An 18008-nucleotide genomic window follows, 5' to 3' on the forward strand; every position below is an offset into this window, starting at 1 on the left:
CTCTCCTGTGAAATGTTGAGTTTTTGACAAATCAGCAAATAATTGACGAGAAAATGTTTTGTCAAAATTTTCCGAACAGTTCTAGTAGGCAACAGGGCACAGCAAGTGGAACATGCAGAGACTCTGAGAAATGGACTCTGTGTAAGTTAATTACCTGACAGCTCTGCAAAGCAAGGCACAGATGGACAAACAAGGTGCTCTTTAAATCTCCTCCCTCCCCACGCACACGCTCACTACTAAATCCCCAATTAATCGTGCTAAGAGGTGAAATTAAGCATTGCTAATCCTCCAGCGTTCCACATCCAATTACAAACAACTCATATGTAGGATGTGAAAAATGAGTTCATGAGCATAGTGATATTGCACTACTGTGCATTTTACTCCAGTCAGATCTCTTTCTCTCTAGATTGGTAAAAGCTGAGAATGCTTGAGACACACTATCCTCTAGGGGGAAAAGTTTACATTAGTTCATTTCAGTCAGAAAAATGGTGATTTTGGTCTACAGATTGAGGATGGGTGATGTCAAGCAGGAAAAGAATGGAATGAATCAGAAAACTCCGCACACACAGAAGACTCCAAGAAATAATTTCCAAGCGCATTTTGAAACCGGAAAGATTTTTTTGGACTGATCAATAAGACAATACTTCGCAGCAGAGAAGGTGAAAAGATCACCGCGTATGTGAATATAAAAACCCTTGGTTTGTAACATTGAAGCCGGTGGTGCAGCACACACTTTCACCAGGTCTTCATGTGGCCCTGCATCCAAAGTCATTTTTAACAGAGGATACCAGTTCCAGTTTTAGATCCATCCCGATCTGTGCATGGTGTGCAGGACTGGTGCGATGAGGCAAATGGGTCACCTTTGCAGTTCACTGGTCCTACGGCCACTGGGGGCCAACTTGCTCTGTACCACAACTTGCTCTGTAGCACAACTTGTTGTGTGCCATGGCAGAAAACAGGAGGAACTGAGGTGCACCGATGCCTGGGCCCCTGCAATCTCAGCCACTTGATTGAGTGAGATGTACTGATCTCCTCGCTGGAGGGGCATTGGAGAAAAAGGACAGAAGATGGAGAAGGCTGATTTCTGCTGAGACAATCCCACTGCTCAACAATAAGCTATTAACAGCATAGCAGCAGCAGTGGGGATGGACAGAGAGGCAGAAAAAAAGAGTGGTACCTACCAATTCTCTAGGATGCATCAAATATTTATAGTACCTCCTTACCTCACAGGGATATTGTGAAGATGAAATCCATTAATGACTGTGAGCGCAATATAAATATCCAGCGCAATATAAATATAAATACTGTGATCGCAATATAAGTAGCGCAATATAAACATGCTTGTTCTAACAAGGCAAACTGTTAGTTAAGTACTATTAGATCAGAAATATTAAGTCCAAATTATGCTTTTCATCCCACTAAATGTCTGAAGGGAGAGATTTTCCAGCTCAGATTTGTTTCAGATTCTTTGTTTACTCATATGACACAAATATTTATTGTAATCTGATCATTGATGCTTCTTAAATCCATCATTTTAGCAGCCACATGCAATTTCTGTTGGCTTGCCTTTTTGAATTAGAAGTCTTTACCTAAAATGGGGGCTATTTTAATCCATTGTGTGTGAGATAAAAAAAGTCAGGATAAAATGCATTTTGAAACCTCCTTTCCATTCATGTCTGATAAATCTAGAACAAATGTTTCATTATAATGTTCTCTAATTCTCAAAAGCACTTACTTAATACATTTACTGCATTGCAATCCTCTTACCCGCAAATGCACATATCACACTAGGGCTATCAGATTTCTGAGACATTTCAATAAAAATTATTTACCCTTGCTTCTCTCTCTGCATCCAGTGTCCCACCAACTTGCTCTTGAAGTAATGCATATGCTCTTTGTAAAGCTTGATATTCTCTTGTTAATTGACAGAACCTTAAATCAGCTTCTTCTTTAGGCGTACTCTTAAAAGAATAGAAAACAAAAGCTGTATATTATCTTCTGCTGCTTCAAACAGTGAACTCTCTGTGCAGGTAAAACAAGGTTAGCAGTAGTTTCACAGATTACAGTAGCTTCTTGAAAGTACAGAAACTGATAGTTATTTTACAATCTACTGATATGCAGAATTGCATTAAGGGGAGCAAAAAGGACAGGCAAGAACTTTATCCAGGACCGGGGCTTACAAAGGAGCCAAGGACTCCAAGATCCAGAGTAGGAAAGTTTGTAAACTGCTGCTTCCAAACTCATGCATCTACAAACAGAAAGGGCTGCACAAATCTTCCTCCTACAGCATCGATGACGCTTTCCCTCACTGGCTCCACCCCAGGCAGACCCTAATCTCTAGTAGCTGCCCTTTCCAGTAAATATGTGGATGGGGCAGAGCCTGACACCCTATGCTGCTAGCTGAATCTGCAGGACAATACTCCTACTTTAGACCTGAGAAAGAACACCATGAACCACAGAAGGAATAAAGAGAAAAAAAGTCCCTCGATCGAAGCAGCTCCCATTCTTGCATTCTGAATGACAAATTTTGAGTTGGAGCAGTGGGGGATGGGGAAAGAGAATAGCAGGAAAGAATACAATCAAAAGAAACAGAAATGCAGGAAGAGACAACCTTGCAGATTCCCAAAGCGTGATGTGGTCTTAAAACACAAGCAGAGATTAGAGGAAAGCTGGTGTTGGGTGGAGAGAAAAAGGCAGAGTTCCCTATGTTTATGTTTAGAATTTGAGTGCAGCATACATTGACTTGACAGAAAGAGTGAGTAAAAGTATGTCTAAGAATAGAGGGAGGGCAGGAGAATAAGGGTGGGAGAAAGAGAAATAAAATAGGAAGCTAGATAGTGAAAGGAAAGAACGAATGTTGAAAGGAAAGCATTTGTGTGAAAGGTGAGCAGAAAGTGAACGGCTAATAAGAGAGATGAGGCAAGAAATGTGGGTGAGGGAGGGAGTGAGGGGTGTAAGAGAGAGAAGGAACAGAGACTGATGGGGAAGGATGAGAGAGAATATTACTGTGCACAATTTTCTTCATGGACCAATATGCCATAATTTTGAAGGGACTCCCCAGTGGACTTTGCTGCTTGCCACCATCTACCTATTGTGTGCGAGCGCATGGGCAGACACGCACCTGCCTCTCCTGAGGATTTCTCGGCATTGTAATTTTAAATACAGGATGATGAGCAAAAGCTGTATGTTGGTTACACAACTCTAAGTAAAACAACAGTATTACCAATCCCAGGCATGCAAAAACCATACATCACTCTCCCAAAATAATGAAATTGGCTTTAAAATCATTAGATTTCTTTTAAAATAGTAAATTTGGGGTCTTTTCATTTGCCTTCTGGGTTTCAGGTTTTTTAACTTTTCTCCACAATCATGAGGGCTTGATTTTTTTTTTTTTTTTAATGTAAGCTGAGATTCTCCTGACTCCAGGAACTGGGGCTTCAAAGAAAAAAAACAAAAAACAAAAAACACCAACAAATATCATGACTCAATAAAAATCACAAGTTAGCAATCCCGATTAATTGTTAAATATGAGATCCTTGTATATAAGCTGGGTAGAATAGGGGAGTTGGGGACAGGAGTAGAAGATGGAGAGGGTGTAACTCAAGGGTAGAAGATGGGAGGTAAGAAACAAGATAGGGAGGCCCTGATTTTGCATCTTGTCCTAGGCCTTGCAATTCCACACTGCTGCCCAGTTGCAGTGCATAACATACAGGTCAGAAAAAACATGTCTACATATCTTTATTATTTAAGTCTTAATGAATTGACAAAACTTCTCTTGATATCAACAGTATAGTGAGACGGACCTAACAGCACCAAAATAGTCAAATAAATCATAATATTTAGGAACAGCTATTGTGTAAGCAGGCTGTGGATTTTGTCAGTGCAAGTGCTCATTGATTTTCTTATTTTGACAAGCAAGAAATATTCTGACAAAAAGAATTCTAATTGTCAAGCACTGTTGATATTTACTATGTCTGATTTAATTAATTCTGAACCCATCAGAAAGAGAGATCCTAATGCTGATCCTTACTAGCTGGATTGCAACAGCAGACCTAAATTAGTATGTTTTTCAAAGATTCATAGATGCCAAGGCCAGAAGGGACCAGTCTGATCATCTAGTTAGATCTCCTGTATAACACAGGCTACAGAAATTCCCAAAATAAGTCCTGAATATATTTTTTAGAAAAACATCAGTGACGGAGAATCCATCATGACTCTTGGTAAGTTGGTCCAATGGTTAATTATTCATAATATTAAAAATTTACAACTTATTTCCAGTCTGTTACTAGACTTAAAACAACCGTTCAAGTTGCAAATGCAGAAATACTGAGAAATAAGAAATATATTTCCATTCAATTTGTATATTGTTTTATTATGAAGACACTCCATTACTTACATCATCCAAGTCTTCTTCTGGTGTTGCTGGTGTCCTGTCTGTTTTGTCCGTGTTATACGAAGTTACAGATGAGGTTTCCGAGTCAACAGATTCTTCATCAAATCCAAAAAATGTCTCCACAACATGCCTCTGGAAAGTCAGTTTTTCTGTGTTACTCACAGGGCATTAAGTAATAATCTATAACCTCGTTAAATAGAGAAGTAGACCACAAACAAGGTCTTCAGCAATCTCTGTTCTATCTGTAGCCCCAAGATGCTTTAATTCTTACCCACAAGGACAAGAGGCTCAAGTTGGGACACCTTGGCAGTCCCATTGATTTCAACTGATCTACTATGGGCTGTAGGATTGAGTCCCTGGTCACAAATTGAGGGGGACTGGGAAAACAATAATTATAAAAAGAGAGGAAAGAAGAGTGTTGCTCTCTCTGTATGTATGCACCATTTGAATCCTGGTAAAGAAATTATTCCTTTCAGTATCTTTTACTCAAGTGCTTCAAAGAATCAGGCTGCACATTGCACTGGATAGCTGCCTAATACATTCATGCTCTACCACAAGTATAAAAATACACTTAAACACACGGAAAATCATGCACATTTTGAGATATTAGGTAGCCAACCGATTGAGATGCAACATGTAAAGAGGGTGTTAGAAGAGGGGTATATTGCATTCAAAAAAGGCATTCAAATGTGTAACCTATATTTGTAATTCACATTATTAATAATTCAAATTAGTAAACAACAAAAACAAATGAAAATCAGAAGGGAAGCTTTAAAATGTCTGTTGTTCAAAATTCCTTCTTTCAACTTGAACATATCTTCATCTGTGTCAAATACTATCATTCTAAAAATGAGAAAAATGGGTTTTCTAGAAAGAAAAAATAAATACCAGCATGTCTAAGGAAAATTAATCTTATTTAGTGAAAATTAATATTTCAATTAAGATTTTTTAAATCACAGATAATATAGAATTGAATTAATGTGTACAGAATATAACAGAACCACAGTAAAAGCTACAGGCAACCAGTATATACATAATACTCAAAGATATGAGATCAGCTATCAACATCAGTAGGCAAATAAAAATAACTGCAACGAACCTTCATAGATTGATAAAAAAAGTAAACTGGTCTTAAAATTATCAACCTTTCTGTCCTTCCCTTCCTTCAAATTTCTTCATACATACCCAGAATATAGTAACTCTGCAGAAAATTCTGCTGCTTGAAAAATAAAAGCATCTTTTAGACATTCAGTTGTGAAAGTTAAGCTCTCTTAGATCTTCCTCTTTCAAAATTATTTGAAGGTTGACATCAGTTAAAACACAATATTTCCACAATTCTTCACAAGCAAACGCTACAGCATTTCCACAGTCACTTAGTTTAGAATAGTTTAAAAAAAAAAAAAAAAAAGTCTGCCAGCCAAAATGATCTGATTTGATAAAATTTACCAAAACAGCCACCTTGTGAATTCAACACGGACAAGTGTAAAATAAGATAAAATCAGCCATCTTCACATAGAGATATGAGCTGTCCTCCTCACCCGACAGAAGATTCTAGAGTGTAGCAAAACCAAAACCTCCAAACAGTTCACAATTTACCCACTAACCTCTCTTCAACATCCAATTACAGTTAATTCCACCAACTAGCTACGCCCTATCTCTAATCACCAGTAAATGACTGGAGATATTCCCCTTCCACTGTCGCCCTCTAGACTATTCTGTAACTTTATTATTGCTTTCATCACACCTAAGAACATAGCCTCAATGTTCTCATCCCTTTTAATATTTTAGGGTTGTCTTTATTGCAGTATTAGCTTGAGCCATAACTTGAGTGTTGCCCCTAACTCAGCTCCCATCCACACACAAAAATCTCTAGCTTACTGGTGCTTTCAACTTGAGCGAGCTGGCATGTCAGGGATTTGGGTTGCAGTTCCACATCTGCTGAAGCTTGAGCTAGTAATGCAATGGGGATAGAGGCCACAGCTTGAGTTAGCACAACTCATCAACTGCTAATCCAATCACTATGTGCTGCTAATCACACCATTCTCTGTAGGGCGAGTGTTGAGAGAGACAGAAAGGCCTACTGGATAGAAAAAAGGAGACCTGGGTTCAATTCCTGGCTCTACCATTGGCCTACTGGATGACCTTGGATAAGTCATTTCATCTCTCTGTGCCTCAGTTTCCCCATCTGTAAGATGAAGATAGTGATGCCAATCTCTTTGTAAAGTGCTTTGAGATCTACTGAGATCACAATACAACAAGAACTGGATGTTATTATTGTTTTGCAGAACTGTCATTTTCACTCATGCTAGGCTGATTTAAGCAGAGTAAGTCAAGCGGAGTAACTTGAGCTAACTGTGGCTGTGAAGACACTCTCTTAGAATAGTTAAAAATTTCATTCACAGACTGAATTCAGAGCCTGATGTTTCTAGTATAACACTTCTTTTTCAAATATGTTATGTTCACGTTGAAAAAATGTTCAAAAACTGAAAGGAAGTAAAAACCTGAATAAACCCTAGACTCTGCACAAATGCAGAGGCCACAAATATAGATCCATGCACTTGTAAGATCTCTAGAGATCAGCCTTCTCTTTCCAGTACATTGGATCATTAGGAATTGCTACCCAGTCTATGCAGAGACAAGCAAAAGGAAGGGGATTTAAAACCTGTCCAGGTAACACCTCTATTTTTAGTTATTCAGCAAGCAGCATGACTTGTCTAATAGAACTAGGTTTAAGACCAGATATTTTGGACAGAAATTACTCGAAGAATTTTAATTCTTTTCTCTAACATTCATATTCTTGAAAATGCTTAGCATTAGAGAAAGTTTGGTTCCTTCATTATGAGTCCTGGAGAAAAGAACAAATAAATCATGGTGCACAATCAGCATATGAACACACCAGAAGATACACCCAGCATTACCTACAGGGAGCATCAACAGCTTCATTAAACTGAGGAGAAAAGAGTGTTCATCAGCACTGACATGTTCTTTGCAGAGATTCAGACAAACCCTGGCTAGTTTTATAAATAACTCAGCTTGAATACCTGTTGCTTTAAGAAGAGGTGATCTCAGTGAATAAAAACAAACACACAAAAGATTGGTCCTTTTGGTTTATATAATAGGGCCTTGTTGATTACAGAGATTATTTAAAAATAATAGATACTGAACTATCAACATAGAGATATACTCATTACTCAGCATATTTAAACACATCATCAGCACCAAGCCTCCAGGAAACATCCACACATTTTAAAAAATTATGTTCTAATAAATAATAGATAGGGAAAATTAATGTTTCCCATGGCACGGAGAGACTCAAAATCTTCAAGGATCGTCACGGATTGCTAAATACTACACATACTTGTGTATAATATTTTGGCTTTAGAGTGAATCTGCTTCATTTACTTTTTATAAACACTGCTAATTAGTATGCCTCAATGGAGAATTTGCCTGTTTGTTTTTACATTGATTACATACTTGCTGGGACACAATGCAGTATTTAGCCATTGCATATTAATGGCAAACTTATGAATTACATCATGAGATCATCACACAACTGTCATTCACATTATTAATAATTACTGGTTATGGTTGGCAATCTGTCTAATATTTGTAGCAATTGACTGTAATTGCTACAAATAATATAATTATAATTGCTATAATTGACCGGATTCTTATCCAACACACAACAAATTAACTGATAAGGGAACAGCTAGAGGGGAAAAAAATCAGAGAGATAGCTGACAAAGTTGATAAAGTGTTAAGAAAATTTTACTACCTGATAATAAATACTATGATAAACAATGAGACTATAGATAATATGTATACTGATTATGAGAGATTGTACACATTAATTAAAAATAATGAATTAAAATATATTTCTAAAATATATGTATTCTAATGTGACTTTTATTATTCTGCTTGCTCTTTTTAATCATACTGTTCATGTCAGAATTTTTCTTAAAATGTAAAAACTCTTGAAATTATATTTGTACATACTATTTGTAATTCCAGAAGGCTGTTAATTAAATGTCTTATTATATAAAGATATTTAATGCTAAAGTTTACATAACTGTCAGAGTAAAATGTCCATCTCAATAACTGAAAATATACAAAAGTAAAAGCTGAAAGATTTGGCAATAATCAGTGTAAATTAGGACATAATTTTGGATTCATATACCAATGTTTACACATATACTTTTACAGTATAATTGTGCATTAAATCTTTTCAATTAATGTGCAGAATTTCTATAGGATTTATGACTGAGTAAATATATTTTCAGAACATGAAGATATATAAAATATTCTGTATATTCCTGCTAAGTCAAAACTAGTAAATCTGATTAATGTTGACATACAATTTGTGATGCAGAATCTGTGCTCTAAAATATATAGACCATATTGCATATATATAAGTACTGTATTTAACTGAATTAGATATGTATATTATATATATATAATATATATATTATTACTGTATTTAATTGATTAGATGTGTCTACATGCATATGAACAATCTAATTTTTGTATAGCTACAGTATCTTCATTTTCCCATGTGATTTAAGTATCACATATTATTTTCAAGTGATTGATCAAAACAGGAAAAGTGGCTCACTCACAAGGAACTGAATTACACTGTACTTCAAACAAATCACCTATTAATTTACAGCTTCTTACCTTCATGTTTATACGTCATTTCTTGGCAGCCAGAAAAATACAGGCACACCAGAGCACACAGACAGATAAAAAAAGAGAAATATAAGACAAGAAAGATGTATTCCATTGTGCTGATCCGAAGACTGACCACTTTCAGTTATAATGACAAATATAGCCCATTTAATAAAGCTTACAAAACTGGAATTAGTCTTCAGAATCCCACAATTTCAATTATGAGCAATATTGTTGAATTCAAAGCAAGGATTCAAATTTCCATTTGATCACTGTAATTCCATTCTATAGAAAAAAAGTCTTTTCAGTGTTTCATGGTTATTTCTTGGTCATGTAGTTCAAAAAACTAAAAAAAGCTCTGAAATAAAGTCAATCCTAAGCAGAAAAAAGAGACACCTTTAAAATGGTCTTCTTATTTCAAGAAATCTGATGTTGCATGCAATTATTCATCAGTTTCTATCAGCTCTGGCTGCTTTGTCTCACCAAAAAAATCTAGGAGGTTGAGTCTGTGGTGATTATATTTCTTCTCTGGGTACCCTGCACTCAGGGGTTATAAAGCTCCACCCCACCGTGCTGCTCTTTACCTCTTAGAGACGTGAGCTGGTTGCCAGCTATGTTCTACAGACTCATACATCCCCTGACAATTAGAAGACTACTCAGCAAAAGCTACAGTAGCGATAGTAACCTCCTGCAATTTGAGCTTTAGAAACCAGCAGAAGAAATATAGTTGGGAAAAACAGATGAGTCTTTGGCATTTTCAAAAGTGTGCCAACTGAACTAAAACTACTCATACATGAGGAGTTCCAAAGTCTACTGAACCAGGCAAGCAGAGCATTTTTTTATCAGATGTCTTAAGTACCACAGTATGAATTTAATGTACTTTATTCTAGCTAACAAGCAAATCTGACTGCAGGATAGCAACATTAAAAAACAAACATGGAGGAATTATTGCTTCATCTGAGAATTATGGAAGATAGATAGATATTAAAAGGTTCCATCTCAGGGAAAAATGATAATTGCTTGGCTGCAGTACCTTCCCCCCTCATGAGCACATCCATCACCTATTTATTAATTAATAGGTTAAAAAATTAAATCTTCACTGCACAGCAATCCTTCCAACCAATGTAGAAGAGTTATATGTTTTCAGGATTCTGGAGTCATTATTAACCCATCAATGGTTTCCAGTGTTTTTAACTAAATCTCCCTGGTCCCAAATCTCTCCTTTTGCCCAGGGTCAGGGTCCCTACTACTTGTTCCCTGATAGAGGCACAACTGAAGGTGCATTGGAATGTAGTGATTCACTCCACCTCAGGCTCCACCACCAAGGTCCTAACCAGTAAAATGACTATCTGCTTCAGGCTCATTCATCGGTGTCACTATTCCCTTAGAGCTACTTACAGAGCTCAGTTGGCCTCTCTTTTAGAACTTTACCCAGGGCCTTCTTTGGCTTCTCCAGTCACTTCTTCCTACATCTTCCCCAGGTCACTTTCATATAAGACCCATCCATGTAAGCCTCTTCTAATGCCTTCCTTTGCCCCTGGTCTTTCTCAGACTGAGACAAAGCCAGCCCCTTCTATAGCAGATACCATTTTCCAGCTTACATGCATCTGAACCTATTCACAAGACCCTTCTCAATAAGGTACTCCCGCTAGCCAGATGCTTCACTTGAGGACTCCCCATTTCCCTTGTTCAGGGAAAGCCAGACATAGAAGGAAGAAAGTCCACCCCACCTTCATAGGCCCAGCTCACGCTGTGATAATCCTCTATATAAGTGATCATAATTTTATATTTAATGATTCTCGGAAGAGCGAGGCACAAGACTTTATTTTCCCCAAGGTAAATCTTAGTAAATTTCCACTTATGTCAGCCTCCTTATCAACACAGCCCTTCTCATAATTACTTCCTGCTGTACAGCCATGCTATCATGGTCACTTATATCCAGTCCATTTGACAGACAAAGCTACAGACTAATTTTACCAGTACTGAACAGTTTCTGAGTTTCCACTTTCACACTGTTCTAGACAACACCTTTGCTTTTATTTTGAGTGCACTGCGCTTGAAATTTGAGTAAACTATGAGCAGATGAGGTGTCAGATGCTGTTCTGTTCTGTGACTGCCATCCTGAGACAAAATCGATGTTATGAGAGTGTTTGTCTCTGACTTATTAAGCTTCGGTCTGGAAGGCAATTTCAAATCAATCCAGTCTGCCTAAGTTTATCTTAGCTTCACTTATTTTTCTAAACTGTTGAAATAAAAGTTTTGTGGAAAGTCCATCTTGCTTGCTTTACTGTTGAACTGATTTATATTAATCTTGTTGGACTTGACTAGTTAGCTACCGATTCTAAAACATTCTAGTTTTCTGAAACCTGGGAGCTGAGACAAAAGCACAGGATCACGGCCAGTTCCTGTCCTCAGATGTATGCATAAAACACTCATTAAATTAATTTACTTCAGTGGGAGCTATGCACACCCAGGACAAAATTTTGGCTCTTAGTGAATTTCACAGGCAGCTTGTGTTAGATCTACTGCAGATCTTTGAGATACAGCTGCTGTAGGTGGTAGATGAGCTACTATGGTTCCCATTTACAGTAAGTGTTCTAATCAAGATACAACAACACAAGGAAAAACTATTACAAATCTAATGTGTCTTTAAAAATCAGTTTAATCTAATCTGGAACTAAACACACTAAAATACATTAATCATAATCATATGGTTGTTCCACTGTGTCATTATAGGGCAGAAAAATAAATTTGTTCGGGTACCTTAACTGCATTTCCAGAATTTGAGATGTTTGGATTACTTTTAGGTTTAATCCTAACTCTGAATTTCCTGAAATCATAATCATGCTTCTTTTTGTGATAATCACAACACCTCTGTATTCAGGGCCGGATTTACATTTTATGCACCCCAAGACACAACATCTTCGGTGCCCCCCCCCCCCCCCCGCCTACAGCTGACCTTTGTGTTTTGCACAAGGGGAGGAAGGTGATGGAGGAAAGAGGGGCTGGCCACGCCAGCTCCACGCGGGGAAGGGGAGGAGCTGGGGCAACCAGCTCAGCCAGCTCTGGGAGGGGGGAATAGGCTCATCCCTGGGTTCTGGCTTCTGGCCTGACCAGGGGGCAGAGTCTCAGGGGGAAGAGGAGGAGCAGAGCAGCAGAGCCCCAGGAGAGAGGAGGAGAAGCAGGGGTGGGGCCAGAGTTCTGGTGCTTATGCAGGGCACCCAAATTGGCCAGGGCCCCTGGGCATAGGCCCTGTTGGCCCATGGGGTAATTCGACACTGTTTAGGCATCCCTAGAACATCAGCACCCCTAGGCACGGGCCTACTGTGCCTAACTGGAAATCCAGCCCATCTGTAATACATTTTCCCTACATACTTTCAACCTTAACACTATCAGTGTAGGGTTCTTTCTAGGAATTAGAGAGAGTGGAACAAAAATTATGTACAAACGTAGGGCTTGACCCTGTTCCTTCACTCAAATAATTTTATACAGAACACTGAAGATACAATCTTCATGATATTACACAACATCATTCTTCCTCACTTGAAGTCTGTCATGACAACATGGGCAGTCACTAGAACATTTGTAAACCTCTTCTTGAGGACTTGAAGATATCAAACCCTATTAGGGTTCATACTTTTATTTATGGGGTTTAAGTCAAACTGGTGAAAATATTGTGTTAAATTTTTTTTATTAAAATAAAAAAAAGGACAACTTTTCAATACCAAAAATTTTCATCCAAATATTTGCTTATTTTGAAATTTTCCACTTTCTCAAATGAGGAAACAAAAAAAAATAGTTTTCAGTTATTAATTTCCTCCCATTTTTACCTTCTTCTCTCAATTTTTCGGTGGCAAAATGGAAAACAAAAAAAAGGGAGGGAAGGGGCAGAGGAAGGAGACAAAGCAGGAAAAACAAAAAATGAAAATTATATTTTCGCTCTTTCCCCCGCCTCAAAAAAAAAATTAGAAAATTTAACAATTTAGCACAAAGCACACTTACCCCTTTTTGACCAGCTCTGTAGTGATTTGAGCAACTGTCTTTTCTCTCTTCCTTGGTTTATCCCTTCTATGAGATCTGCCTCTTTACGCATATCTGTTCCCTCAAACCCCGCAACTCCTTCCCCAACAAGAAGCACCAAAAGAGCCACCACCTCCTCCGAAATCAGTTAGAGAATTTCCTGTTCCCCCAACTGAGGTTCCATGAGTAGGGTTCACTTCACCCTTTCATTTAGCTGACTTTTCTTTGCGTCTCTTTCTGGTGCAGCATGCCACACCTCTTCCTGGCCTGAGAAAAGGAGGGAATGTTCCTAAGATGCAATCAGGCAGAACCAATCGGTATTTTATCATGGAAGACCAGATTTGACCCATTCCCTCACCAAGTACAAACCCTCCTTTTCCCACCCCCTGCCAGAGCATCCCATATGGATCCCCTTGCTACCCCAGATACTGGCCACTCATCCAGGTGTTTAACACTTGAGGGGCAGTCAGTGTCCTAAGGGTTAAAATATATTAAGTATGGGCAACGGAGCTGAATTCCATTACTTTCCCTTCCACGACTTTCCTCCTCTTTTCACTCCTTTGATATTTACAATTCAACCTTTGCTTTGGGTAGATAGCATGAAATACTATTCTGTACTGCATGTCTGTTAGTAGTTGTACCAGTCTCCCTTGTGAAGGGGGGACGGAGTTTGTAATTATAGCTATTGCTTGATATTTTACATTTCCTCATGATATAGTTGTTATATTCTTTACTAAAACAATAAAGAATCCCTACTTTTATGCTCGCTTAAGGCTCAGTATGGTGGCGCAATGAGGCAATGAGAAAGCAGAATGCTGAATAATTCCATCTTTTTGACAATACCATAGACTCAGAATTGGAAGACACATTTGTCAGCAGATATTTACAAATGTTAATCAGCAAGACAATGGGAATGTTCCTAAATAGCTATTTAAACATCCATAGTTTAGACTAGAAACTCTTTGCTTCAGCATACACTCACTAGAGAGAAATTTTAAAAACAGAGGGGGAGGCAGTAGATTGGAATACTTTAAGGTCAAGACATTTGTCCTCTCTAGGTTTTCCAGGAATATTACCCCTTCCCAAATCAGACTATTCATTTCTCTCTCTTTTTCAACTGTAAAACATCAGCAAGAATGAGAAATGGTGGGTTTATCTTATTTTGGCAAAAATATATTTTCAGAGACAATCATGCATAGCTACTGACAGTTGTGGTTACAAAAGTGGTATAGTGTATAAATGGAATGTCATTCATAAAGATTTTGTAAACATATTGATGTCTTTACTGGCCTGGACCTAAATTGTCTAAATTGTCATCCCATTCATGGGGAACAAGGGGTAGATACAAAAGTTTCTTTGGCAACTGTGGAAGAAATTATTTAAAAGGTGAGATTGATAGGTTGGGGGTGTGACAGGCAATGCCTACTCAAATTGAAACTGATATGTTTCTTTTTTAAAGAAATTATGAATTGTGAATACATTGAATTTATGGGGAAACTTTCAAACTCAGCAGCTGGGAAAGGTCAGATTATGCCCATTTAGGTAGCTAATTTAAATATTAATGTAAAAACATCTCCTAGGAAGCGAAGGAAATGTTAAGAAACTACATAAAGTTGATTCTTAATAACAATAGCTGGAAGTGAAACTGTCCAAAATCAAAAAATCTCACAGTAATCTCTGCAAAAGCCAAACAGCATTAGTGCTATGACATGGTCACAGCAACAGAGTTTCTGTTGGAAAAATGAGGGCTAAAACAACTCCAAAGTTCATTTGCTTTCTGAGTCAAATTGTTCCAAATCTGATTTTGATGCATATTCCAGACAGAGAAATAGGGATTAGAGAAGGAGCTCACAGTTAGAGAGGGCAGGGAAAAGGGTGCCACATTTAAGAAGAGTGAATCAAGGTGGTTTTATTATATTTTGGTAACACACATGTTGTGATATGCCACAGATGAACTTCCAAGTATGTTTTACTGAGCATGAATGATATAGATCTGCTGATACAGACCCTCAACCTATATCGGCCATTTGCGAGGCTTATGGATTCCTTTGAAACTATTCTCTTCCTATAATACAAATGCAGTATTATGAACAGTTTAAAAATATTTCTAGTGAGGCGCAGAACCAAAAACATATTTGAAGTCATTCTTTCAGAACCTATATACAGTACTATAAAACAGAAAGTAATAAAAAAGCGCCACCATGAGGACATAATGAGTATGCCATCAAGAATACATTAATTTATAGTAGACTTCATGACTTAAAAAAAATTACTACAATAAAACTACCAGTAGACTTTGAATGTATACATTAAAACAAATATACCATTGTCTAAATAAATGAACAATACATATTTTGTTGTTTTATCTTTGCATTCCATATTACATTCCAGTTCAAATTAGTTATGCTCCATTTTACTACTGATACATCAAATACTGTTCAAGCTAAATTTCTGAAGATGTATAGGCCTAAATATTTAAATGTGACTAGTAATTTGGGGCATCCAACTTGAGACACCTTAAAAGGGCCTGATTTTTAGGAAGTGCTAAGCATCAGCCCTGGGAAAAATCAGATTCCTTTTAAAGTTGCCTCAAGTAACGTTTGAAAATTCAGGCTAAGGTGATTACAAATGATTAAGATTTTCTTTTAAGGAGCATCATCAGTGTGTGTGACACAGAAAACTTTGGCTAGGAACATTCATGTCGAGTGTTAATTATCACTAGTTAGAAATAATGGGTAAAATCCTGGCCCCATTTAAGTTAATGGGAATTTTGTCATTGACTTCAATGGAGCCCATATTTCACCCAACAAGTTTTTATGACATTCACATGATCCAGAATTGCTGGTACATCAGACGCTCACCTTTGGAGGTTTCAGGCTTTTCCTTTTCGGTTTTTTGGAGCGTAAGAACCGTTCTCTTTCCTAGAGTATAAGAGAAGATTTTACTTTTTTAACATGTATTTAGATTACATGTGACGAAAGGAAACAACATTAAATGTTTTCTTAAAGCATGAGGCAAAGTTACAAACAGCATAAAGTCTTGTAATATTTCAACGGGAACAGAGTGATGGTTTTCTCCTTGAGGCCCAGGAACATTCAGCCACACACTTCGCACTTTTATGTGACAATTGGCAGGCAAAAGTTTGTGAAACATTGGGCACAGGTTTCTGATAGTTCTTTTTTCTCTAAAGATCATTATGGAAATATTGAAACACACACCGAGGGGCAAGAATGTATCCTGCCCTTTTCAGGCTGAAGGTCAATAGCAAAAGCTACCTCAGCCTTATTAATCCTAAATCAGCCTGTCACCTGTGTTCTGACACAGAACCACATATATGAAAGTATTTCTGTTTGCTGCTGCTTCTTTTTTTTAATAGAAAAGGAACACACAGTGTAGGTTACTCAGCCTCCTAAAGGCAGAAGTGTTAAGGAGGTAAGGCACTGACTATTCATGCTTATGAGACTCAGTTCTGAATACAAATCAGGAAGCTCAAGCACAAGTTTGCTGGCTTCTGATCAAACACATCCCAATCACCCTGTGTCTTTCTTTTAGCATTAGCTTCCAAGAAGATTGTAACAAAACTACATTGTAACATAACGAGATCACAGATACACCTGAGACCTTTAGGTCTTGTGATCATTCAGCCAAAGAATTCTGACTTGACCTTCAGAAAGGGTAGTAGGAGAAGATAATAGTAGGCAGAAAGAGACAAAAGACAACAGGTAGCTCCCACTCCTATCTTCTTTTACTTTGCTAGCTCCCCTTCTCCTTTTACCCTAATTCTATGATCCTTTCCAGCTTTACTGTCCTCTACCAATTTGTGTCTCGTTCCCTGCAATTCCTCCAGTTTTAAAAGGCTTACAGTGATTTTAGATTTCTAACTCTAATTGCTGCTAATATTGAACTACATGCTGCTGGAATACTCAAGTCAGGGCTTCTTTTTAGTAATTCAGTGCAGAAAGTGGAAGAATAGTAAACATGGTAAACAGTGGTAAAATGCTTGTTTTGAAATGGTGAAGTAATCCATCTCTGCCAGCACACTGCTCCTGAAGAGAAAATGTACAAAGCAATTCAGAATAATGGTGGTATCTTAAATGACACCTTTAATTCAGATGGTTCTTAAAGCATTTTATAAACTTTATGGGAACCGCTTCACCTTCACCTAAATGTAGCGGATTCTGGGGTGAAAAGTGCCAGGTGTTTCATGCTGCACAGCAACACAACAGTTTAGAGTAGAAAATGAAAAATACAACCGGGGGGGTTTTAGGTGCAATCACCCATAACGGAATCTGGCCAAGACACAGATGTTACCTGTCCCTTGTCCTGAAAACAGTACTGTAAGCATTTTGACCACAAGCAGTCAAGACCTTAGTTTCACGTCTCACTTCCCCTAGTATCAGACTGAGCCACTGGATCAATAACAATGCAGTCAAAAGTGCCACTTGTGGAATCTCCAACATCATTTTCTGCAGTACCTTGGAAATCAACTTTTCAGGTACTCATCGGGAGGGTCTGAGTTATGAGATCACCACCTGTCGTGGCTGCAATGAGACCATAGCTGCTCTATGGAAACTCATAAATTTACTACAAAGGGAATAACCAAAGCGCTAAAGAACTATTTTTCATGTCACCACACTGCCAGTTTCAACTGTACTCAATCCAAAATATTGAATGAATGTTGCTCTCAAATGACAGGTTGGAATGTAGGCTTAGGCACATGTGTGTACTGAATATGAATATTACCACAATGAGATCATCTATAACATGCTGCTGCTCTCTGACTTGCAATTTCAGGAATTCAATTTGTTGTTCCTCTCGTGTGCTACTGAGATCATTCAAGGAAGTGTGCCTCTTCAAAGTTGGCTGGGTGGATAACTTTTCTTTCTGCAAAAATCAAGTTTATTATTAACACAACCAACTCTTAAATGTC

The 18008-nt window shown here is 37.8% G+C and overlaps 1 protein-coding gene across 1 annotated transcript in view; it reads right to left on the reverse strand.

Annotated features, from left to right (window-relative positions):
* Nucleotides 1-18008, reverse strand: part of JAKMIP1 (janus kinase and microtubule interacting protein 1) — a 201555-nt gene that overhangs the window by 8034 nt on the left and 175513 nt on the right. Inside the window, exons 8-11 of the mRNA XM_067556414.1 lie at nt 17822-17962; nt 15940-15999; nt 4397-4525; nt 1833-1961 (exon numbers count right to left, since the gene is read on the reverse strand). Coding sequence (XP_067412515.1) covers nt 1833-1961; nt 4397-4525; nt 15940-15999; nt 17822-17962 — 459 coding nt within the window. The remainder of the gene's footprint in view (nt 1-1832; nt 1962-4396; nt 4526-15939; nt 16000-17821; nt 17963-18008) is intronic.

The sequence above is a fragment of the Emydura macquarii genome, unplaced genomic scaffold, assembly GCF_026122565.2.
Source record: "Emydura macquarii macquarii isolate MOO-44397 ecotype Brisbane River unplaced genomic scaffold, CSIRO-AGI_Emac_v2 contig_1768, whole genome shotgun sequence".
In the NCBI taxonomy this organism is placed as follows: domain Eukaryota; kingdom Metazoa; phylum Chordata; order Testudines; family Chelidae; genus Emydura; species Emydura macquarii.